Source organism: Vipera berus (assembly GCF_964194415.1).
Source record: "Vipera berus genome assembly, chromosome: 2".
NCBI classification, from domain to species: domain Eukaryota; kingdom Metazoa; phylum Chordata; class Lepidosauria; order Squamata; family Viperidae; genus Vipera; species Vipera berus.
The window spans coordinates 110,354,266-110,380,894 of NC_138203.1; the positions used below are offsets into that span (position 1 = coordinate 110,354,266).

The 26,629-nt window shown below is 41.9% G+C and overlaps 1 protein-coding gene across 2 annotated transcripts in view; it reads right to left on the minus strand.

Moving 5' to 3' along the window:
- Nucleotides 1-249: 249 nt before the first annotated feature.
- Nucleotides 250-26,629, minus strand: part of POSTN (periostin) — a 103,806-nt gene continuing 77,426 nt past the window's right edge. The window contains exons 15-23 of one of the 2 annotated variants that reach the window (XM_081321222.1): nucleotides 26,244-26,311; nucleotides 22,595-22,640; nucleotides 12,083-12,139; nucleotides 11,019-11,114; nucleotides 10,277-10,366; nucleotides 9,629-9,709; nucleotides 4,799-4,885; nucleotides 1,138-1,179; nucleotides 250-671 (exon numbers count right to left, since the gene is read on the minus strand). In XM_081321222.1, the coding sequence (XP_081177348.1) occupies nucleotides 601-671; nucleotides 1,138-1,179; nucleotides 4,799-4,885; nucleotides 9,629-9,709; nucleotides 10,277-10,366; nucleotides 11,019-11,114; nucleotides 12,083-12,139; nucleotides 22,595-22,640; nucleotides 26,244-26,311 (638 nt within the window). In that variant the 3' untranslated portion in view covers nucleotides 250-600. The remainder of the gene's footprint in view (nucleotides 672-1,137; nucleotides 1,180-4,798; nucleotides 4,886-9,628; nucleotides 9,710-10,276; nucleotides 10,367-11,018; nucleotides 11,115-12,082; nucleotides 12,140-22,594; nucleotides 22,641-26,243; nucleotides 26,312-26,629) is intronic. The other variant, XM_081321223.1, reaches the window with a different exon arrangement.

Genomic DNA, 26,629 nt, shown 5'->3' on the forward strand with positions numbered 1-26,629 from the left:
CAAACTAGAAGTATAAAGGAAAATCTAAATTAAGGCACTTTGACTAAATATGGTTATTTCATTTACAAGGCTTCTTGTAATATAAAAATATGCAAGAATAAGCAAATAAGGTAGTTATTAAAATGACAATTTACAAACAATCCCATGTTAATAATGATTAATATCATAGTATTATAGATAAACATTTTCAACTGAATTCTATATTATATATTACTTCCCAACAGAAGTAATTATTCAAACAAGGTTGCTTTTATTTTTAAGGCAAATGTTTCAGAAACGTTATAGTTGTCTTCTGTACATAAACAATATAATGGAGATACATATATATATATTCTATTTAGGTTATTTAATACAATGGCTCAGAAATAAGATCCACCAATATCAATGGAGCTTATCTGTGTTTGCATACTTTCAGAACATCTACTCTAATCAGTTATTCATAGAAAACAGATAAATTCTAAATTTATTTCTTCTAACATGTAAAATTTTATGAGATTTTATTCAACAGTACTATACCCAATTCCTAATGCGAACATATGAATTAGTAAATGATTTCCCTTGTTAATTTTTAAAAATTTGTTTAAATTTTTTGAAGCTTTTTCAGTTCTCTTTCTGTGGATTCTGTCTTCTTGTGCCAGGACGGACAAGCCTTGTTCGTCTCCGTACTGATCCTGTTAATCCAAAAATAAGTTAGATAAGGTTATTTTTTATTGTTTTTTCAGTTAAATATTCATAAAAATATAGCAAAATACTGTACATTAATTATGATTATTATTGCTTAAAATAAAAAATAATAATTCACATAAACAGCTAGTATATGCACGAGTTCAAAAGTAGGTATTCTTCCTTCAATATCCATTAGTGAGAAAAGATTATGGGATCCATAATTGTAAACTCTTTCTTCAGTGGTTTATTGTTTCATTCTATGGCATTATATGCATAAACTAGTATAATCCAGGTTCACATTTTATGTAAATGATTTAACAAATTTCTCTCTAAATATTTAATATTATACATATAATATTAATATATAGTGGTTCACATAAAGAATCTGCCCACCATTTTTTAATTAGAACACATTTAAACATTTTAGTTAAGCATAGTTAGAACATGTTAATATAAGAAACCATTTCATACCTTGTGCCTTTCTAGATGATTGTACTTTTCTTACTGGGATGTCTAAAAAATGTTGAAACCAATATCCTTTATTGTAAACATTTGAAAATAATAATATAGGTTCAAAAGTTCAATTTTCTGACTCTATAGTATAAGGGGAAAAGTTCAAGCAACATTTAATCATGTAACACATACACATCCACATTCTGTATTTGGTAACACATAGCACAACAGGAGCTCTAGGCCAATACCTACAAAGAGAAGCTGAAATCTATCGTGTACAATATTTTGCACAGAAATTTGCTACTTAAGGAACATATAACCACAATCACCCTTAGTTAGGTACCTGGCAGTGATTATTAGTTCTCTAGATTCTGTCAACAGTGCTAAAATGTTGATGTAAAACTACTATTGAGTCAACATTTCAACAAGACAAAGATTTAAGCTTTTTATTTCATTCAGATTTAAAAGATTTAATCTATATTATGCAAAAACTAAAATGGGAAATAATGCTTTGTATCATTCCTAAATAAATTATTGTAGCGTACACATCAATATAGCTATAGTACACATATACACACACACACACACACACAAAATGAAATAATTTCTAGAGCCTCTCATTTGGAGTAGATGAAGACATAGGGAAGTTTCAGACATTTTATATCATTCTAACCAGCAATCTTGTCAAAAATACTGTTTTCTTTAGCTTTCACCACAACCTGGCTTGCATTACAGAGACCTGGTTGGGCCCAGAGGGTGGTGTCCCTCTGGTCGATCTCTGCCCACCAGATTTCCGAGTGCTTCACTGACCTCGGGTTCAGGGTAGGGGCAGGGGAGTGGCAGTAGTTATGAGAAAGACTCTTTGTCCTCAGGAGTCCACCATCGTCCAAATAGCCGGATGTGAATCCCTCCTCCTGAGATGTGGTCCTAGGGCGCTGCTAGGCTTACTGCTGGTATACATTCCGCCTAGTCACACAACAACGGCCCTGCCTGAGCTTCTCGATATCCTCTCGGGGCTGGTGGTTGAATTCCCCAAGTTTATGGTTTTGGGTGATTTCAATCTACCATCCCTGGGAGGATCATCTGAGTTAGCCCGAGAGTTTATGGCTTCCATGACGGCCATGGACCTGATACAAGTAATTCGGGACCCGACTCATGTGGGGGGCCACACGCTTGATTTGGTTTTTCTATCTAGACAGTGGTTAGATGATCTTGGTGGGGGTTCCCCAATTATTACACCCCTGTCATGGATCGATCATCATCTCCTGAGGCTGGTCTTCTACTATGCCACCCCCCATTGTGGAGTTGTGGAACCATCAAGATGGTTCCATCCCAGGCGCTTAATGGACCCTGAGAAGTTCCAGGCAGCACTGGGGTCTCCACCTGCCTCCTTTGCTCACAGCTCGGTTGATGCCTTAGTGGAAGCCTGGGAAAAGGCTGCCACGGATGCACTTAACCTAGTTGTTCCCTTGCGGCCCCTGACCCGATGCAGATCCCAGTTCGCTCCATGGAGCTCTGGGAGATGAAGCGTCGGAGAAGGGGCCTAGAGAGTCATTGGAGATCCACCCGATCTGAATCCGACCGATCACGACTAAGAACCTTTACTAGATCTTATCTCGCAGCAATGAGGATGGCGAGGTCTAATTACTTCGCTACACTCATTGCGTCCGCAGATAACCGCCCGGCCGCCTTGTTTAGGGTAACTCGCTCCCTCCTTAATCAAGAGGTGAAGGAGGATCCCTTACAGGGTCGTGCCGAGGAGTTTTGCCAACATCTGTTGGACAAAATCACTCGGATTCAGACCGGCTTGGACTCCAACTGGGCAGAGTCTGACGATCAGGACATGGGTGGTCTTGTCGATGTTATATGGGACGAGTTCGACCCTGTGACCCCAAAGGAAGTGGACAGAATTATGAGGAAGCTGAGCTCCACCACTTGTTTATTAGATCCGTGCCCTTCTTGGCTGGTTTATTCAGCTCGAGAGGGAACACGAAGCTGGCTCCAGGCGGTGATATCTGCCTCCCTGAGTGAGGGTTGTTTCCCCTCCGTCTTGAAAGAAGCAGTGGTGAGACCCCTCCTTAAGAAACCTACCTTGGACCCAACTATATTAAACAACTTTCGTCCGGTCTCCAATCTTCGCTTTCTTGCTAAGGGTGTTGAGAGTGTGGTGGCGCATCAGTTCCCTTCGGTTCTGGAGGAAACTGACTATCTGGACCCATACCAATCGGGTTTCAGGCCCGGACACAGCACAGAGACAACATTGGTCGCACTAATAAATGATCTCTGGAGAGCTCGGGACAGAGGCTGTTCCTCTGTCCTAGTCCTTCTAGATCTCTCAGCGGCTTTTGATACCATCGACCATGGTATCTTGCTGCAGCGTCTCAAGGGAATGGGAGTGGGAGGCACGTTTCTTCAGTGGTTCTCCTCCTATCTCATGGGATGTTCGCAGTCGGTATTAACAGGAGGGCAGAGGGCAACCTCGAGGCCTCTCACTTGTGGAGTCCCTCAGGGATCGGTCCTCTCGCCTCTCCTATTCAACATCTACATGAAACCGCTAGGTGAGATCATTCGTGGTTTTGGAGTCGGGTATCACCAGTATGCTGATGATACCCAGCTTTTTATTTCAACCCCAAACCACCTCAGTGATGCCCTCGATGTGATGTCCCGTTGCCTGGAAGCAGTTCGGATCTGGATGGGGAGGAACAGGCTTCAACTCAACCCTGACAAGACTGAGTGGCTGTACGTACCGGCATCTCGGGATATTCAGAACATTCCATCTCTTTCTATAGGGGGTGAGTTATTACCCCCCGTAGATAGGGCTCGCAACTTGGGAGTCCTCCTAGATTCACAGCTTTCCTTGGAAGACCACATAATAGCTGTGACTAGGGGAGCCTTTGCCCAGGTTCGCCTGGTGCGCCAATTACAGCCCTATCTAGACCGGGATGCCCTGCGTACGGTCACTCATGCACTCGTGACCTCTTGTTTAGACTACTGCAATGCTCTCTACATGGGGCTGCCCTTGAGGACCACTCGGAGGCTCCAACTGGTATAGAATGCAGCCACAAGAGTTGTGTTGGGAGTCTCCCGATACTCCCATGTTACACCTCTACTCCGTGAGCTGCATTGGCTCCCAGTTGTCCTCCGGGTAAGATTCAAGGTGCTGGTAATGGTTTTCAAAGCCCTACATGGCATGGGTCCGGAGTACCTTAGGAATCACCTGCTGCCAGCGTCAACTTCCCTCCGCCCAGTGCGCTCCCACAGAGGGTTCCGCCATTCGGAGAATGCCGTCTGGTGGCTCCCAGAGGGAGGGCGTTCTCTGTGGGCATGCCTGACCTATGGAACCGTTTACCGGTTGAGCTCCGGATGGCTCCCGACCTTCGCTCCTTCCAACGCAACCTAAAAACCTATCTGTTTGAGCAATCCGGTCTGGTCTGACGGGTTCTGTTGTAATTATTGTTTTAAGGTAACTTAAAAGGTAACTTATCTTCTACATTAATGTTTTCAATATCTGTATTTGTGCATTTGATATTTATGTCACTGTTCACCGCCCTGAGTCCTTAGGGAGAAGGGAGGTATACAAATCAAATAAATAAATAAATAAATAAACTACCTCCATATAGATAATTAATGCCACAAGGATAATAATTATAAGAATAATTCCATTTATTGTATGACTGACCTTCCAGATGAATTTTCTTTATTTCTGTTTCAATAATCTGTGGTTCCTCTTCAATTCTTTTAGTAAGTTTAGTGTACTCAGATCCAGCTATGATAAGCATTAAAAACCAATGGTTAATATAAAGAGAATATTTTTGGCAAAAGAATGATCCAGGCATTAAATTCTGAAACCTTAAGGTGTAGATGGAGGTAGCTATGGTCAGGAAGGCATGACAAATTACTAAACATTTTCTTAGAGGTGAGACTTTTATCCATGACAATATAACCAATTGCTTTCTCACTAGACATTTCCTCTTATCTTACAAGCAGCTAGGAAAAGGGGTGGAAGGAGAGGAATGAAACCCTCCAGAATCTGGTTTGTTTCTCTGAATGGAATGTGAGGGGGTGGAAATGATCCTGCTATGAATGGACTGATGTTTCTCCTCTTCCCATGAAGGGCTTACCACATGGAACTTGGCTGATCTGGAACTGACTGAATGAACTGTAAAAGTTCTTAGTAAAAGTTCCTACTTGGAAAACCTTGTTTCCAAGAGTCCTTCTTTCTTAAGATGTGAGCTGAAGTGGTTTCTGACATTAGACAGGATCTGCATTAAGAGTCAACCTGGAAGGAAGAACCTGACCAGTGGACTTTCCAAAAAATACAATGTCTAGCGATGAGGCAGGGAAGGATGGAAGCCCCATGGAAAAGTACAGATGAGACATCCCAGAGACAAAGCCCGTATCTGTATTGTGCAATCCACTCTGGATGGGGTGGCCGCAGACTAAATGGTGAGCCTACATGATTCAAATGCCCCAGAGCTCCACAACTTCAACCATTTCATGTCCTCTCTGAGAAGGCAATTGGAGGACCCCCTGGCTGACCGGAAAGCCCATGAGAGAATCAAAACAGTGAGGCAGGGCAAACACCCAGTAGCCAAATACACACAAGAATATCGGGCCATCGCCAACAAGCTGAACTGGCCAGAAGACATCCTCCTTAGCCATTTCAAAGATGGTCTAAACTACAACCTGTATGATGCTTGTCTGCCTAGAGGACTTGATGAATGGTACATCCTAGCAGAGGAAGCAGAGATCGATCTACTGAAGAGATACCACCGAGCAAAACCATGGGGCTTCTCCCCTCCTGAGCTGTCACACGAACCATCAAATCCATTGGCCATGGCCAAGAAATCAACAGGCTGTTTCAAATGCGGGAGAGAGGGGCATCACACTTTAGGGTGCCACTCAAAAGCACTAAAAACACCCAGAAAGCTCACTCCTAAGCAAGCCCGCTGGTCCCAGCACTTTCACCAATTCCGTTTCATGCTCAAAGAACTTCATGGCAGATGCACTGTTTCACATGCCCCAATATAACAGCACGCCACTGATTCTAAACCACTCATGCCCAAACAACAACTGGCAGTGCCAGTAACCACCACGGCCCAAGCCACAGCTGAGTAGCCAAACTGGAATCGAATTTCGGAAAACTTTAGAAACATATGAATGATTCCAGAAAAATAGACACGTGTGCATGATCAAGGATGGGCTGCGATGGGTGGGGGAGAAGTTATATATACCAGCCACTCAGAGGGTCAATTTCATGCAGCTGTGCCATGATACAAAATCAGCAGGGCATTTTGGATTTGTAAAAACTTTACATTTAATTAAATGGCAATTTTGGTGGCCATCCATGAAAAAGGACACAGAAAGTTATGTGGCCAGCTGCCCAATTTGCACAGCTGCCAAAAGGTCGCAAGGGAAATCACCCAGACTGCTACAACCAGGGGCGAATCCCTCAGCCCCATGGAAGGAAATATCCATGGATTTTATAATGGAATTACCAGAAAGCAATGGAAACATTGTCATCTGGGTGGTTACAGACCTGTTCTCAAAACAAGTGCATTTTATCCCTTGCCAAAAGATCCCCACCACAAAAACCTTAGCAAAACTATTTGTGCTGTACATCTACAGACTGCATGGGGCACCCCAACGCATCATATCAGATAGGGGAGTGCAATTTACATCAGAATTCTGGAAAGAGTTTTTATCCCTCTTAGCGACCACTCAGGGACTGTCATCTAGTCATCACCCTCAATGTAACGGTCAGACGGAATGTTCGAACTCAGTACTCGAACAATACTGAAGATGCTTTATTAATTTCCGGCAAACAAACTGTACAGACCTACTCCCTTTTGCAGAAGTTGCTTACAATAACGCAGTCCACTCTAGCACAGGTTACACTCCCTTTCAAGTAGCCACCAGTCAAAGTTTCAACCCTATGCCAGAACTAACCCCAAATGAACCAGCAATCCCATCACTGAAAGAATGTATAGAAAATTACAAAACACCTGGCCAGTGGTTAGGAAAGCCCTGGATGAAGCTAGACAATCATACAAAGCACAAGCAGATAAAAGGAGAGTCAAACCTAAACCATTCATTGTAGGAGAAATGGTATATTTGTCTACAAAATACCTAAAATCCCTACAGGTGTTAAAAAACTTGGTCCAAAATACATAGGACCTTTTCCAGTTAAAAGAATCATAAACCCAGTAAGAGTAGAATTAGAACTACCCAAAACCCTCAAGCAAATACACCCGATTTTTCACTGCAGCTTGCTGAAAAGGGAACAATACTCGCCCCTTATGGCTAAAACTACCCCCTCCACCACCTCCAATCATGGTTGAAGGAGAACAACACTTTGAGATAAAAGAAATCTTAGATTCTAGGAAATATCATGAGGCAAATCAATACCTAGTAGCCTGGAAACACCTTCCCCCCTCATAAAATGAGTGGGTCCTCAAACGTCACATCAGAGCACCCAAACTGCTAAAGAAGTTTCATACAGAATATCCCAACAAGCCAGACTAAACTCTATACCTGTTTTGTTTTCTTTAGAGGTGGATCTCTCCTATTTTTAAGGGGGGCAGGATGTCAAAAACCATTCCTATTTTATTTCATTTCATTTCTATTTCATTCCACCTTTTCCTGAGTTTTGCCATACTTTCAAGGGGGAGGGGGGGATGTGCCTGCAGGGCTATTACTTTCACTTCCTCTATTTGCTACAATGTAATCCTTTATTTTGTTTATTGGGTTTGTATCCTGTTTCCTGCATTATCTCTCTCTCTGAACTCTATCTTTTAAACTGTCAGTTAAGAACAAAGGAGGAAATAAGGAATGTAACCTCAGTGCCTGGTTTATGTTTATGCTCTCAGATAAAGGTGTGAAGAAGCCGCCGACCCTTGCTGCATGAGCTGGAGATGAGCCAATGTTATCTGCCCGGTTCCCACAATGGACTTAACACTTGGGGATTGGCTATCCCACATCAGGTGGTCGATCTATGGGGTGGGGTCTTGATTGGGGATACTATAATCTACTGCATTGTGTGGGAAATCTCAGATCCTGTCTATTATTCCTTCTATCATCTACTCTTAATAAAAGTTCCTGCTTGAAAGAAATTGTTTCCAAGAGTTCTGCTTTCTTAAGTTGTGGGCTTGAAGTGGGTCCTGACATCGTCCTTCCCTCTGGTGCTCTGGTGAACAACGTGACCCCCTCTTCCTTGTGGCAGCCCCTCAGATACTGGAATACTGCTATCATGTCTCCCCTATTTCTTTTATTCTTTAGATTAGCCAAACCCAAGTCCTGCAGCCGTTTTTTGTATGTTTTAGTCTCCAGGCCTTGGATCATCTTAGCTGCTCTTCTCTGATTTTTTTCCAGACTTTCAACATCTTTTTTGTGATATGGTGACCAAAATTGGCTGCAGTATTCCAGATGTGGTCTTACTACTGTAGGGTTTTATAAAGCGCTACTAATACTTCGAGTGATCTTGATTCTATGCCTCTGTTTATATAACTCAGGATTGTATTAGCTTTTTAGTTGCTGCTGCACAGTGCTGGCTCATGGTCAAGTGATCACCACTAGGACTCCAAGGTCCCTGTCACAGTTACTGTTTTTAAGCCAGGTCTCACCCAATCTGTATTTGATTTTTCCTGCCTAAATGTAAGACTTTGTTTTTCTCCTCATTGAAACTCAATTTTTTGGATAGGACCCATTGTTCAACTTTGTCAAGATCTTTTGGATCCTGAGTTTGTCTTCTGGGTATATTGGCTACTCCTGCCAGGTTGGTGTCATCAGCAAATTTGATGACTTCTCCTTCTATTCTCTCATCTAAATCACTGATGAAGCTGTTGAAGAATACTGGCCATAAGACGGAACCTTGTGGTACCCCACTGCTTATTTCTCTCCATGTGGATGTAGTGCCATTGAGGACTACTCACTAAGTATGGTTTGTTAGCCAGCTACAGATCCATCTGGTGGTTATGTTGTCTATCCCACCTTTTCCTTGCAAGGAGTAGGTTGTGGTCTACCTTGTCAATAGAATAGAAGGGGAACTCATCAAATACACAGATGACACTAAACTGGAAGGAATAGGCAACACCTCAGAAGACAAGCTGTAAGGACCCACCTCAAAATCTCTTCCCAAGAAAGCAGAACTCTTGGAACAGATTCATTGCAAAAGGAACTTTTATTAGGAGTAGTTGACAGCAGGCATAGAAGGCAGGTTCTGAGGGTTTCCCGCTCAAATCAATAGGTTGAAGGAGCAAAAAGCAAACTCCACCTGAATAGTTCATCCAGTCAGTTCAAACTGGCCAACCCCCAGTTGTTAAGTCTACTGTGGGAATGAGGCTGGTAAGACTGATATTGTATGAGTGAGGCAGGCTTTAAATTGAGTTTAGAATTCAGGTGCTGTTCTATTTGTACTGTTGAATTTTTATAAATGTAGCCATTTCAGATAATGAACAAGTTTCAAATGCAATCCAATCTTCTCAGATTAACCTCAGAGTAACCTACTAACCTTCCTCTAGCAATTTCTTAAGCATCTCTTCATTATCCACTCCTCCATCAGTAGTGATTCGAGTATATTTCAGTTCAGGGCCTGAAAAAGAGTCAGCAATTTTATTTGGAACTTCTATAATTTCTTTTCTGTACTCTTAATGTTATATTGTGATTATCAGGATCTTCCTTAATACTATGTGATTATAGAATTATTTGGTAGCTGGCACGTCATATGCAAAATGAAAACACTGGGATTTCAAAAGATGGATGAACACTTCTGACAACTAAGTAAATGAATTGCTGAAAGATGTCCAAATAGAATTCATTATCGCTTTATTTATAAAAGATTAAATTTCTGCTGTCTTCACTGAGATTTGAATGTGCTGTAAACATGCATGAAATTAAATAAAAAGCAGTAAGAGGAGCACATACAACTAAAGGAAACTTTGAGCACAAATTACATCTTTTTTTATAGAGAGCAGAGGATATATATTTCATATGCCTTAAACTATGTTGTACTGTCAGAGACTATTTTTGTTGCCAAAACTAAACACAAATGTCCCAGAATAAGAATTTACAAGAAAATTTAAAATAGTACATATTATTCACTACAGGTCAGTGTGAAATTTGAATTTTTAAGACTGAAACTACTTTAAATGAATTTTACCTTGAATAATTCTTTCTTCAGTCACCTCTTTTTCAGTCACTTCCACAGGATGTCCATCAATTATTTTTGTGTATTTTTTAATTTTAGGCTCTATAAGAAAACATTTTTAAATAAATGACAAGATCAATTGCAATGTACTGGACTGCTTTTGGACTTTTGGACAGTGGCAAAAATGTTAGAAATAGTTAATTCAAATGTTTTCACTAGAGATGCCTTGGGGGAAAAAAGAGCATGCCAGTTTTTCCAAGACTATATATCTTCAATCTCAAACTAAAATTGTTGTGTTTTTTTTTAAATCTGAATAAAAATATTTAGTTATTTTAAAACATATATTTAAATTTTTGCTTGTTGGCTTACAGTTTTATTGAGAGCTTTGAATAACAAAAATATCATGTTTCTTGATATTTCTGCAGTTGAAGGTCATCAAAATATTGATTAAATCATTAAGAAATTAATAGCATTGGAAACTGTTCTAACTACATTGCATCTTAGCTTTACAGTTCAGTAACCTTTCAGCATGCAGAGTGAAAAATGGTTTCTTTTATTTGCATTAATAAGAAAGAAATAAAATTTTAAAACATTTAATTTCCTGATGCAATATATATAATTAAAACATGCTAAAAGCAAATCTATAGCTGCAAGACCCAGTCTTCACACTTGCATCTAAATTTTGGAACTGGTATTTGGAACACTTTTCAAAATCCTTCTAGTTAGTACTGCCCAGACCACAAAATATACTCACCTCCATGAATCACTTTAGTTATTGTCTCTCCTTCCCTGACCAGCTTAAATTCTGGCTCCCCTTCAATCAGTTTGGTGAACTTTGTGATGGATGGCACTGCAAAGCATTGTTAAAATATCATGACATGTGATGAAAATGATATACATTTTAGGTAAGTTTCAAAATATTTAGGAGAAAAATACTCTCGAAAACATAATGCCTAGGAATCAACTGCAGAGGCAGTTCTAAAGCTTCTGAATTTAGCAGTGTATATTCAGAACAATATAGTCATACCTTAATCAGAGGGTAGCATTAAACTGACTTAACTGTTTTGACTGAGGTTTCAACTTGAGTGGCCAGATTTGAAATATGAAAAATTGTTGGCATACAGTATACTTTAACTTATATTGGTATCTATTTGTTTTGATATAATGCATATTATGTAAGCAATGTCATCGATGTTTGCATGAAAGGGCAGATTGAGAAATTTGCAGCTCTTTGATATAACATAGCAAATCATAATTCTCATTTGCCATTTTGATCTTTGACATTGTTTATTTGTTTGACATTTTTTATAAGCTGCCTCAAATGTCCAGGCAACTTTTTAAATAATAAATCAAGCAGAATAATGAACAATGTTGTTGTTGTTGTTGTTGTTGTTGTTGTTGTTGTTGTTGTTATTATTATTATTATTATTATTATTATTACCATTATTATTATCATTATTATTATCATTATCATTATTATCATTGGAAAGGAAATTGCCCCCATTTTGGTTTCTGTTGCTTTTTGGGTAAGCAAAGCTCAGATAATGGGGTGATATTACCACTAAGCACACCATCTCTTCTTTCTCCAATCTCAAATTGAGTATAAGAACTCTGCTGAAAAATATAGATTGATTCTTCCTCCTTGACTATGTGGCTTTTCTGCAGTTCTAAGTAAATTTATAGATTTTGTAAAAATTTTCATTAAAACATAATTGATTATGGGAACAAACTGTTACTGAATGTTATTACAGTATTACATGCTATTTCCACTAGGCATACTTGGCAAGGTTGCTCTTTGTTCTCTTTCACACAGCTCACCTTCAATCTCCTTTCGAATTGTGGAACCACCAACTATCTTTGTAATTTTTTTAATATCTGTGGGAAGAAATAATTTGATTACTTGTGATTTTTGCCTTTTAAACAAACACAGATATTTAACTAATTCTGCTAGGATTTTATCTTCCTTTATTCATGGTATTTGTAAAATCTTTTGAATCTTTTCATACAAATGTTTAAAATACATGGCATATTGAAAACATACAGAATATGAGAAGAAAAAATATATCAGAGTTTTGTTTGAAATTTTCATTATGTTCTTTCTCACCTTAAAGTTTAGGAAAAAAATAAAATCTTTCTTTTCCACATGTGATCAGAATATGGCCAACATATTTCCACAGTTGACTTGATATTTGGACATATAGTCACCCTCTGGTAGACATTCTCCCTAACTTAGCTTTGACAACTTCTATCAGTCTCCAGCCTTCCCTTTTTAGAAACAGTGGATGAGAAGATGACAATGGCTCAGTTCAGAAGAAATGGATTATCTGGATTTCTGCCAGTCAAGATTTAGACTCATCCATATATCTTCATTAGGACATTGATGAGGAAGCATGCCTCGCTTCGAGCTATCAGACGGCTGGCAACCATGGCATCCTATAGATTGCTTAGAAGAGCTGGAAGTTTGAGACTCTGTCCTTCTGCTCTTCTGAATGAGGAATTCCAGTCTGCAATATTTTTATTTATTGGCCACCTAATTCACTCATGGTGATTTAATTATGGGGGGCAGAGGAGTACTCAAAGCCATGGTTGCTCCAATGCTGGATACCACAAGACTCAATGCTCTTCCCCATGTTATTTAGCATCTATATGAAGCCACTGAAATAATTCTGGCAGATTAGGATGAAATGTCATCAATATATGGATAATATTCAATTATACATTGCTACTTCAGGCCTGTTTATTGTAGAAGTTAAGGCATCAGGCTAGAAACCAGGAGACCAAGAGGTATAGTCCCACCTTAGGCATGAAACCATGAAAACATACTTCAATGAGTATATGGAAACTATTAGGTCTAGATGGGTTTAAAAAAACCTATAATGAATCCCTCAGAGACCAAGTCCTTTTTTGTCAATAAACTTCCAGGAACTTCATGAACTCTAGATAGATTGCACTTCCCATGAAGGAATAGATTCATGATTGAGGGAGCCTCCTGGATTCATATCAAATGCTTAAAGCAGTAGTTTTAGCCTGTGGCTGGTTCCTGGGTCATCTTCAGTTCATGTGCCCATTACAATGCATATATATTTAGATATCTGGGGAAAGAATGATATCCAAGCAGTTGTGTGGCAGCAGCCAAAAAAGTTAATACAGTCCTTGGTTGTATAAAAAGAGGCATAGAAACAAAATCATGTGAAGTATTAGTACCACTTTATTTATAAAACCTTAGTAAGGCCACATCTGGAATATTGCATCCAGTTTTGGTCACCACATTACAAAAAAGATGTTGAGACTTTGGAAAAAGTGCAAAGTAGATCAACTAAGATGATTAAAGGCCTGGAGATTAAAACATATGAAGAACGGTTGCAGAATTTGGGAATGACCAGTCTAGAGAAAAGAAGAAATAGGGGTGACATGATAGCAGTGTTCAAGTATTTGAGAGGATGCCACAAGGAGGAGGGGGTCAATATATTTTCCACAGCACCAGAAGGCAAGACAAAAAATAATGGATGGACACTAATCAAAGAAAGAAGCAACCTGGAATTAAGGAGAAAGTTCCTAATAGTGAGGAGAATTAACCAGTGAAACAGCTTGCCTTCAGATGTCGTAGGTGCTTCATCACTCGAGGTTTTTAAGAAGACACTGGACAGCCACTTGTCTGAAATTTATTTATTTATTTATTTATTAGATTTATATACCGCCTTTCTCCCAAGGGACTCAGGGCGGTGTACAGGGCAATTAAAATATGACATACAAAAGTTAAAAATAGATTAAATTAAATTTAGCCCCAAACAAAATAAATTAAATTATGAAATTTAAAACCCCAATCCCTCAGTCCAGGCCGGCAAGCTCGAATAACCAGGTTTTCAGGTCATGGCGAAAAGAGTGAAGGTCGGGAGCCATCCGGAGCTCCACAGGCAGCTGATTCCAGAGGGCAGGCGTGCCCACAGAGGATGCTCTCCCCCTGGGGGCCGCCAGCCAGCACTCCCTGACCGACGGCACCCTGAGGAGACTCCCTCTGTGAAAGCGCATGGGGCGATGGGAAGTTGACGCTGGCAGCAGGTGCTCCCATAAATAATTCGGATCCATGCAATTTAGGGCTTTATAGGTCATCACCAGCACCTTGAATCTCACCCGGAGGACAACTGGGAGCCAATGTAGCTCACGGAGAAGAGGTGTTACATGGGAGTATCGGGAGACCCCCATCACAACTCGTGTGGCTGCATTCTGCACCAGCTGAAGCCTCCGAATGGTCCTCAAGGGCAGCCCCATGTAGAGAGCATTGCAGTAGTCTATTCGAGAGGTCACGAGCACATGAGTGACTGTACGTAGGGCATCTCGGTCCAGATAGGGCTGCAACTGGCGCACCAGGCAAACATGGGCAAAAGCCCCCCTGGACACAGCTCCTATGTGATCTTCCAAACTCAGCTGTGAGTCAAGGAGGATGCCCAAGTTGCGAGCCCTATCTACGGGGGGTAACACCTCACCCCACATAGTTAAAGATGGAATAGGCTGGATTGCCCGAGATGCCGGTATGCAGGGCTTTTTTTCTCATAGAACGCTCAGAACGGAGTTCCGGCACCTTTTTTGGATGGAACCTTGTAGGGTAGGCAAGGCGGGTTGTATGACATGTGTGAGTTCCGGCACCTTTTTCTTTTACAAAAAAAGCACTGCCAGTATGTATAACCACTCGGTCTTGTCAGGATTAAGTCAAAGCCTGTTCCTTCCCATCCAGACCCGAACCGCCTCCAGGCAGCGGGACATCACGTTGAGGGCATGACTGGGTTGGTTTGGGGTAGAGATGAAAAGCTGGGTATCATCAGCATACTGATGATACCTCACCCCAAAACCACAAATGATCTCACCCAGCGGCTTCACATAGATGTTGAACAGGAGGGGCAAGAGGACCGACCCCTGAGGAACTCCACAAACGAGAGGCCTCAAGGCCGACCTCTGCCCTCCTGCCAATACCGACTGCGAACAACCCAGGAGGTAGGAGGAGAACCACTGTAAAACAGTGCCACCCACTCCCAACCCCCGCAGTAAGATACCATTGTCGATGGTATCAAAAGCCACTGAGAGGTCTAATAGGACTAGGACAGAGGAGAAACCCCTGTCCCGAGCCCGCCAGAGATCATTCACCAGCGCGACCAATGCCATCTCTGTGCTGTACCCAGGCCTAAAACCCAATTGGTACAGGTTCAGATAGTCAGCTTCCTCCAGGAACAGAGGGAGCTGATGCGCCACCATGCTCTCAACAACCTTCGCAAGGAAGCAAAGGTTGGAGACCGGATGATAGTTGTTCAAAATAGCCGGGTCCAGGGCAGGCTTCTTGAGGAGGGGCCTCACCACCGCCTCCTTCAAGGCGGCAGGGAAGCTACCCTCTCTCAACGAAGCATTTATTACTGCCTGGAGCCAGCCTCGTGTCCCCTCCCGAGCTGCATACACCAGCCAGGAGGGGCACGGGTCCAATAGACACGTGGTGGAACTCAGCCTCACCATGATCCTGTCCACCTCTTCCGGAGTCACAGGGTTGAATTCTTCCCAGATAACATTCCCAAGACCGCTCATCTCCCCGCCGTCAGACTCTGCCCAGTCGGAGTCCAGACCAGCCTGAATCTGAGCAATTTTGTCTGCCAGATGCTGACTAAACTCCTCGGCACAACCCTGCAAGGGCTCCTCCCTCACCTCCTGATTAAGGAGGAAGTGAGTCACCCTAAACAGGGCAGCCAGGCGATTATCTGCAGACGCAATGAGGGTAGCGAAAAAGTTAGACTTCGCTGCCTCCATCGCCGCGAGATAAGACCTCGTAGAGGTTCTTAGCCGCAATCGGTCAGATTCAGACCGGCTGGACCTCCAACAGCTGTCTAGGCCCCGTCTCTGATGCTTCATCTCCCGGAGCTCCGCGGAAAACCATGGAGCCCACTGGGATCTGCGCTGGGTCAGGGGCCTCATGGGCACAACGCGGTAGAGTGCCTCCATGGCTGCCCTTTCCCAGGCCTCCACCAAGGCATCGACTGGGCTGTGAGTGAAGGCGGCAGGCACAGACCCAAGGGCTACCTGGAACTGTTCAGGGTGCATTAGGCACCTGGGGTGGAACCACCTGCTCAGTTCCGCAGCCCAGCGACGGGGAGTGGCAAAGTGGAAGGCCAGCCGCAGGAGATGATGATCGGTCCATGACAAGGGTATAATAGCTGGAAAAACCCCTCAAGTAGGGACTCCTACTTGAGCAGGGGACTGGACTAGAAGACCTCCAAAGTCCCTTCCAGCTCTATTCTGATTCTAATTTAATTCCAACTTCTGAAAGTAATGAATATATTTTATATGTCTGAACCTGGTGAAATGAAATCAAATTTTTACCAACTGAAAGCATACATTCAATATAAGCCATATTGTAGCATAGATTTAACAAGCTCTAGTAATTATGTTAAAGGGTTATCCCAAATAATAAACTTATTTTTAGTGCTCACGTGGTCCACATTAACTATTATTCTTCTAATGAAAGGACACCATTAATTCATCAACAAATATTGGGTTGAATTGAATTGAATACTTTATTTGGCCAAATGTGATTAGACACACAAGGAATCTATCTCCAGTGCAGAAGCTCTCAGTGTACATGCAAAGCAACTGAATAATGATAATCTGAATAATAATACCAATAAGAGGGGGGAGTAAAGAAGATAATAAGAAGAATAAATAATACTACAGCCATACTACACAAAGTATGGGTAACTACACAAAGACATTACTCTTCATGTCTATTGTACTCCCCAGAGAATATTTTAAAAGGCATCAATATCAGATTTTGTGTGTGTGTGTGTGTGTGTGTGTATGGTTTGTGTGCTAGTGCTGTACAAAATTTGAAAGTTCTCTAATTTATATTTTCTGATATTTTTCTAACTCTCTTTTGGTTATAGTTACCACATATGTCAATACAATCTTAGAGAAAAACACAGTAATTAAAGATGTAAATAGGATATTGAATTACATTCCAAAAATGACATTCTTGGCTCTAACAAGATGGGTTTGGTTAAGAGAATTATTTTACATAGGGTGTAAAGAAAACAATTTCCCAGTTGTCAAAGAGTGAAAGAGATATGTGCTTACTTATATTATTTATATTGTGCATATACAAAGATGAAGAAGTATTGTTATGTATTGATATAAATCACTTGTAAAGTGTTTATTAATTGTCAACAGCCGAAGCTGTTTAAACTCCAGACTTGTCTCCAGAATTGTTAGTCTGCATTTTAGGTGGGAACTACTGCTTTAATTCTATTGGTTGCCGACTAGCGGTGGTCCATATAAATACAAGTGAAGCAGCAGTTAGTGCTGCTTCTGTGTTAACTGAATAAAGGTGTTGCTGTTTCACCGTACTGCCTTGTCAATGCCTCACTGATCCTGAAACATAACAGTGGTGATGAGGATGGGATGTGCTGCTAAGAAGAAGAGAGCCAGAAGTCACTAGGGGTGAGGCCAGGCATCAGAGCCCTGGCAGGAACTGCATTCCCCCCTCTGTCTGCCAGCAAGCCATGCTGGAGGCAACCATGTCCTAAGGACCCATCCTAGGACCAGCAAAGAAGCCTTAGCAGCACAAGGCATTGAGAGGTCAAAAACAACTCACCATGGCCAAGGTCAGCAAGTTGTAGGAGTTCAACGTGGCGCATCCTGAGAGGTGGAGTTCATACATTTCCCACATCAAGAACTATCTGAGAGCTTACCAAGTTAGCGAAGATGGCTTAAAGGCTGCAATGCTCCTGTGTGTGTGTGGCCAGGCAACCTTCAATATAGCCAAAAACCTAGTCACTCCTGCTACACTAGAGTCGGTCACCTACGTAGATCTTAAGAAGAAGCTCAAGGACCATTTCAAGCCAAAGCTCTCCATCATTGCATGGAGGCATGCATTCGAACAGCAGGAACAGCAACCAGGAGAGTCTGCCGCCGAGTTCATAGCTGCCCTACGACAGGCGTCCTGGCTTTGCAACTTTACAGATCTCGAAGAGAGACTGTGAGACCATTTAGTATGCAGGGTGAGGAACAGGGACCTCCAGCAGAAGTTGTTTGCAAGGGAGACCGTCATGTTCCAAGATGCCATGAGGGAGGTAATGGCTGAAGAAGGCATCAGGAGTGCTGTCAAAGCCTTATGGCCCTCCAAGAACAGTCCCAGCCCAGAAACCATCCACCATGAGGACGCTGAAAGAGCTGAAGACTCTGACACAGATTATGAGATTAATCAGCTGCAGAGGCAACCAGAAAGGAGCCAGCGGCCATTTGACAAGGCAGTTCCTTCACTCAATGTGCGGGCTGTGGAGGCCGACATAGATGCTTGGAGTGTAGATTCCACACAGCAACATGCCAGGCATGTGGCAAACAAGGCCACATCACAGCTGGCTGTAAAGGTCACCAATCAAAGACTTTCCCAGGAAAGGTACTGGGGCCCTGGGGCAACACAGAATTGGCTATTGCTCCAGCAGAAGGAGCATGTTTAGAACTGGTGCCCATCACCCCCTTAAAGAGAAGCTTAGACTCAAGGTCAAGCTTCAAGCTGTCCCATGCCACATGGAACTGAACACTGGGTCCACCCTCTCTATAATTTCCCAAGGAACATTTAACCACATTTGCAAACATAGCGGCAAATGAGTTAAACTCAAGCCATCTAACCTCATGCTGACTGATTTCTAAAATTCCCGCATAGCGGTTAAAGGGGAAGCTATGCTCAATGTGCAGTTCAAAGAGTTTGAGGGTCCCCTGGACATCATGGTGGTTGACAGCCACCACACAAGCCTCATCAGACTAGACTGGTTTGATGCATTGGCATCCATGTGACTGGCATTAACAGAACGCAAGCAGCGGACCTGTCAGCAGTTTGCCAAGAATTTGCTGATGTTTTCAGCCCTGGCTTAGGAGAGTGACCTCTAATTGCCTTCCATCTTGATCCATCCATAGCCCCAATATGGATCAAACCTCATAGAGTGCCTTTTGCTCTCAAACCAAAAATATCGATGCAGAGCTGGACAAGCTGGTACAACAAGGCGTGTTGCAGCCAGTTGATAGATGTGTGTGGGAAACCCACATAGTTATGCCACTCAAGGCCAATGGGGAGGTGAGCATTTGCGCAGATTATAAGTGCATGATTAACCGAGCACATCAACAACACGCATATCCAGTGCCTATAGTCAGCCATATTTTGGCATCACTACAGGGAGGTCATGTGTTCACCAAATTGGATTTGGCTCAAGCCTACCAGCAACTGCTCCTGGATGACACCACGGCAGAAGCTCAGACCATAGTCACCCACAGGGGGTCCTTCAGGGTAAGGCACCTACAATTTGGGGTCAGTGTAGCCCCAGGGCTCTTCCAGAGCATAATAGAGTGCATGCTCAAGAACATTCAAAGTGTGTGCCCCTATTTCAGTAACATCCTCATAGCTGGGGAGTCAATCGAAGTTTTGGCAGAACAGCTCAAGGCTGTCCTTCATCGATTCCACCAAGTGGGGCTGAAATTGAAGAGGGAGAAATGCAAGATTGGGGTAGACTCAACCAAATTCCTTAGTTTCTGCATAGATGCCACAGGCATTCATCCGGCTGAATCAAAGCTCAAAGCAATTCAGCAGGCTCCCAGCCCTAAGTCGAAGTGGCCTGGGTTGGATAAAGATTATTGAGGCCTAAGTACACAATTGCTACACTTGCCAGCAATCCTAGCCTCAAATGCCTCAAGCCCCAGTCCACCACTGGGAATCCATGCAAGCCCCATGGTCAAGAATCCACATTGATTTTAGGGGACCATTTCAGGGACAGCTGTTCCTCATTGTGGTGGACAGTCACACCAAATGGTGAGAGGTTGCACCTGTCCCAACTATGACTACTGCCAGGACCATCCAGGAACTGCACAGGATCTTTGCAATGCAGAGGTTACCCGACGTGCTAATCTCAGACAATGGGGCTCAATTTACCACTGCAGAATTTCAGTCCTTTCTGAGGGCTAACATGATCAGGCACACCACTTTGGCTCCCTTTCACCAGGCCTCAAATGGCCAAGCAGAATGCATGGTACAAATGACCAAAGAATCCTTGAAGAGGATCGTAACAGATGACTGGTAACACAGGTTGGCAGACTTTCTACTCTGCCAACACACAACTCCCTGCACTTCTATGGGCAGAAGTCTAGCAGAGCTTAGATGGGGAAGGCGCTTAATCAACAAGCTGGATCGGTTGCATCCAGACTGAGTTGCCTTGCACACTGCACAGCCTAAACCACCATGAAGTTTGCAAGTTGGTGACCGGGTTTGGGCCCAGAATTACAGTCAAGGGGCACTGTGGGTGGTACCTTTGGTTTGTAAGTTGTCAGGGTCACTCTCTTACAAAGTTGTCCTGGAAGTCGGTCGAGTACTACGCCGGCACATCGACCAACTGTGCCACAGGCTAGCGAACCAGTTGCTGGCTCAAGACCCTTGTGATGGCAGAGTTTGCATGCACCAACAAGACTCCCAGCCAAGGAGGTCAGGGGCTAGCGATAGGCAAATCACCCCCGAACACAGAGACTGCACCCACTGAGTGGAACCAGCAGACGGCTCCAATTTCCAGCCCAGCTGAAAATGTTCCATCAATGGACTTTGGCTTGGGTCTACTGGAACAGGCCAGCCAAAGAGACTTGGGTCAACCCGAAGCAGTCGGTTCTCAAAGTCCTGGTCTACCCAGCCTGGCAGGCAAGCCGGTAGACTGGGAATCTCCAGTGGCTCCGAGACATTTGGAGTGCAAAGGCCACCAAAGTATTTACAGAACTATGTTCAAAACTTGAAATTGTGAACCATCTAGGGGGAAGGGGTGTTATGTATTGATATAAATCACTTGTAAACTGTTTAGTAATTGTTAATGGCCGAAGCTGTTTAAACTCCAGACTGCTTGTCTCCAGAATTGTTAGTTTGCATTTTAGGCGGGAACTACCATTTAATTCTATTGGCTGCTGACTAGTGGTGGTCCCTATAAATAGAAGCGAAGCAGCAGTTAGTGCTGCTTCTGTGTTAACTAAATAAAAGTGTTGGTGTTTCACCATACTGCCTTGTCAATGCCTCACTGATCCCAAAACATAACAGTGGTGACGAGGATGGGATATGCTGCTAAGAAAAAGAGCCAGAAGTCACTAGGGGTGAGGCCAGGCATCAGAGCCCTGGCAGGAACTGCGTTCCCCCCTCTGTCTGCCAGCAAGCCATGCTGGAGGCAACCACATCCTAAGGACCCATCCTAGGACCAGCACAGAAGCCTTAGCAGCGCAAGGCATTGAGAGGTCAAAAACAACTGTTTCACTGTACTGCCTCATCAATGCCTCACTGATCCCGAAACATAACAAGTATGTTTTTAAATGGACTAATTTTAATAACTTTTAAGGTTTTGTACCTTTTAAAAGTACAAAAAGTACTGTGCTGTCTAGATTTGCCATAGCTTTCCTACCCAGGAGCAAGTGTCTTTTAATTTCTTGGCTGCAGTCCCCATCTTGCTCCTGGGTAGGAAAGCTATGGCAAATCTAGACAGCACAGTACTTTTTGTACTTTTAAAAGGTACAAAACCTTAAAAGTTATTAAAATTAAGAAAACCAAGATCATGACATCCGGCCTTCTCAATTCCTGGCAAATAGATGGGGAAGAAATGGAGGTAGTGACAGATTTTATTTTCCTGGGCTCCAAGATCACCACAGATGGGGACTGCAGCCAAGAAATTAAAAGACGCTTGCTCCTGGGGAGGAAAGCCATGGCAAATCTAGACAGCACAGTAAAAAGCAGAGACATCACCCTGTCAACAAAAGTGTGTATAGTCAAGGCTATGGTCTTCCCAGTTGCAATGTATGGCTGTGAAAGTTGGATCATAAGAAAGGCTGAGCGCCAAAGAATTGAGGCCTTTGAACTATGGTACTGGAGTAGACTCCTGTGAGTCCCTTGGACTGCAAGGCATTCAAACTGGTCAGTCCTAGAGGAGATCAAACCTGACTGCTCTTTAGAAGGCCAGATCCTGAAGTTGAAAGTCAAATACTTTGGCCACCTAATGAGAAGGAAAGACTCACTGGAGAAGAGCCTAATGCTGGGAAAGGTTGAGGGCAATAGAAGAAGGGGACGACAGAGAATGAGGTGGCTGGATGGAGTTAGTATGAGCCTAAATGGACTCCAGAAGATGGTAGAGGACAGGAAGGCCTGGAGGAACGTTGTTCATGGGATTATGATGGGTCAGACATGACTTCGCAACTAACTGCGAAGAAACACTGCCCTTATCTAAACCACCAAATGACTTTTCATGCCTGTAAATATTTGCAACTGAACATTTTAGCCTTTAAACTACTTACTGTAAAATGTTAGTGGAATTTCTTTGAATGTGCTACCACGGATAAACTGTGGGGAAAAAAATAAAAAGGCTCAGTCAAATCATGTGTATTTATAAGAAACAAAAAATAAATAAAATAAATAATAAAAACAGTGCAGTTACAATGCATTAAATGGACCAATTCTATTACACAAAAAGATTAATGAAAATCTGCCCAAGTGGCTGTAGAATGACATAGAATGAAGAAGGCATATGTCCTTCTGCATACAAACTCTTTCAAGACAGCTTTCTTCTTCTACATAGCATTTTGATCTCCCAGCTACTGATATTTTTGTGTAAGAAAAGAACAAAACTAATAACCCAATATCCTGGTTGAGTTGTTACTGGCAATTCTTCCTTCTCAATAGAAAGAAGAGGGGGAGGGAGAAGCAAGCAATGTCTTAAGACATGGGTGTCAAACTCGCCAGTCACGTGACGTGTTGCGACGTATCGCAACTCTTTTTGCATTGCCAGCAGTGGGGTGGGCGCAGATTTGGTATGATGAAACTGGCCCGCGGGCCGGCAGTTTGGCACCCGTGTCTTAAGAAAAGACTCACTCAGCTTCAAGGTATAAACTCAATCATTAGCACCTACTTTCAAAGCATAATATGCTTGCAATGACTTGCTTCTCAGAAGGTCTTATTGCTCTACAAAATTGCACTGCAATCCACAAGGAAAAAGCAGGAATAATTCTGAATATTAACAAAGAGAAAGGGGGCTCTTTTTTGACAGGGAATTATTTAAAATACTTTGTCAACCCATACACCCCAATCAGTAGTCATAAGTAGGTATATTTTTATTAATGATGAGATTTATGAGGGTGGAGGTTCATTCTCCAAGCTTGTGGGTTAGTTTCCAAATATTTTATCAGGCTAGATAACATTTTCCATGGAATTTTCCCTAAATTCCACTGAAGACATTACCTAGTCTGGTAACAAAACATTCAGAAACCAACCCACAAGCTCGGAGAATGAACCTCCACCCTCATTCTACACCCAAGCTACCATTATTTGCCACCATCAATGAGATTTATCTCTGAGCAAACATGCCTAAGAGTAATCATGGAATGGGAAGTAAATTCCAATCATATTCATTTTATTGTGAAAATACAGATAATATAGATGTACAGAATCAACTTTGAGAGAAAACCTCCTTAAAACTGGTGCTTTTTCACATAAAAGATTTTAAATAATTTAAATATTATGAAAGAGGAGAAGGGGGAAGTTTTCTTTTTTCTTTTTCTTTTGACAAGACTGTCCCAGGAAATTACTGGTCCTATGGGAAAAAACACTTAATTAATCATAATTAACTGTCCATTGAAGCATTAGACAGACATGGATGAAACTGAATGGAATACTCTGCATCCTAACCATACCACCACTTTTTCTAGAAAGTTCTTTTTCCCAGGTGATGCTGAGTGAGAATGGAAAGGAATCCAGGGTTTCCATCAATCATTGCCCTCAAATTGCTTGATATTAAATCTCTAAGGGCAGCTGTAGCTCCCTACTGCATTAGAATAAAGTTTAGCTCTCTGAGAAGCATAGTTTATGTTGACACACTTTTCAATCATTAATACAGTCATGAAGAAGAGTAATTATCTATGTCAGACTTGTCTGAAAGGTGCTTTTTCAAGAGGCAACTGGACTTTCTTGCTTTGTTTGAAAACATTTCACTTCTCATCCAAGAATCTTCTTCAGCTCTGACTGGATGGTGGGGAAAGGAAGGATTTATATTTCTTGCAGACAGCTGGTCATTTGCATTCTAATGGCCTCTTTGGTGCCTTTTGAAGACAGCAAAGTCCATATTTTGGACAGAGAGGAGTGCTGGTTTGAAAGGGGTCAAAGAGGCCAAAAATAGAATAGAACAGAACAGAACAGAACAGAACAGAATAGAATAGAATAGAATAGAACAGAACCTTGGAGGTCTTTTAGTCCAGCCAGAGTTCAAGCAGGAGAACCTACACTATTTCAGACAAGTGACTGTCTATGTCAAAATTGAACAGCCCTTTCTCAACAGATGGGGAGGGATATGGCATTATCTATCTCCTGTCTACAACAGAGTCCTTTCAGCAGTTCCAAGAATGTTCCACACTCATTTGCACTACTCAGATGACCTGAGGACACAGATATTCTAGCTTTCTTTCTTTTCCAAATCGTCTTTCATGCCTGTGCTTTAGAGTCATCAAACAAATCTCCCTGTATTGTTATATAGATTGTTTGACATAGAAAAAACCATCTGGTCGCCATTTTTTTGAGAGGACTAACAAATCATCTCTCTATTTTTCCATCTCGACGTAGTTGTCCTGAACTGTTTATTTTGTCTTCAATCTGTCATTCTTGATCCTCAGGTTCTTTCTGATTTATGTAGAAAGTCTTTTCCTTTTTCCATATTGTCAGTCCCTTTTCTGGATTTTCCATTGACTGTATTTGTTGATCAGTTGAATCTTCTGTCATAATCTTTAATTGTTCCACCTTTTCTGTTATACTCTATGTAGTTGATTTTTTTAGTTGTTTGAGTTTGTATATCTGGGCTGACATCTTTTTTTCTATAACCTCTTATTTCATCAGTAACTGTAAGAATAGTTTGATGAATTGCTTTCAACATAGAGAGAATCTGTTCCTGATCTTCATCCATATTCTCTTAATAATGTATTAGGTTAAAAGCTTTACAGAGAATGCAAAAAAAAGATTTTGTCACTGGGCTTCTCTCAGCTGATGTCTCAAGGTTACATAAGTCTTATCTATTGTCTGGGCTGCTGGCCAAGTCTTTTTTAAACAGTAACAAATTGTAGTATCAGGTTTAGTCACAAGATGTCACCCCTACCCTTAAGTTTTCTTTTAAATCCAAAGTTTTTATAATCTTTTCAGTTTTGCTTCTTTCTTATAAAAACCCCAATCTCCAATAAGCATAGAAAATCTTTTAGTCCACAAACTTTAAAAAATAGAATCCCAATTAGGATCAAGTTATTCTTTTAAAGTTTTAAACTCCCCTGGATAGTCAGTTGCTGCTGTTTGTAGAGGGAGGGGTAAAATCTCCCTTCCCTCTACACATGGGGGAAAGTACTTAAAGCAGCTTATGCAGGTAAAGAAATTAGTTAGGATTTAAGAGAGGTAGATCTCACCCAGTCTCATCCATGCTGCTTTAAAATTGCCTGGTGGTAAGTGTGACTTTGGATGTCTGCAGCCTAGTAACGAACCATATTGCTATGGCCGGTCTTTCATTTGCTGGTTTGGAGGGCTGCCCTGGATCAAGTGGAAGAGCTACCACCCTCCTGTGATTCAACAGGGATCCCCTCCTTGCTGGTCACCCATACAGGGCAACTTTTGACCCTTTCCAGGGTCCCCCAGCGAAGATGAAACTGGATGGGGAAGACGGAGCTTGCCTTCTAGATGTCTGTGGTGGCCACCTTGGCAAACCGGAAGCCTGATTTCCACATCTTATTTAAGACTGAATTCCCCTTAACTTTTAGTGAATATGCTCTAAAATGTTGCTAAAATATTTCACTCTACATGTGTGACATATAAATTTAATAATCATAATAAATGAAAGGAAGAGGTAATATAGTAGAAAGGTAGAGGTAAGAAACATGATCTGCATTCTTTCTACCTTAAAGTACAACCAAATAATCATACCTTGATCTGAGTGTATTTAATCAATTTTCTGAGAATTGCAAGAAGCTGATCATTTCCAACTGGCATATCTAAAACAAAATATATTTATTAAGTTAAATAAGCATAAAGCAATTGGTAAAAAAATAAAAGCTAGTTTGGAATCCCAAATCTTCTGGGAAACAAGCATGTCTTATGAATCATTTTTCTGAGGATGGGAGGATGATAGAAAAGTAAACTTTCTTCATTTCCACTACTATCAATTGATACATTTATGTGTTCTGTTCTGTCATATTTATTAAAATAAGTACTTAGAAGGCACATCTGGACAACGTGGTGCAATGGCCCCCTAGGTCCACAAAAGTCATCATTTTTTTATATAAGTAGAAGACTATTAGTCCCTGCAGCCT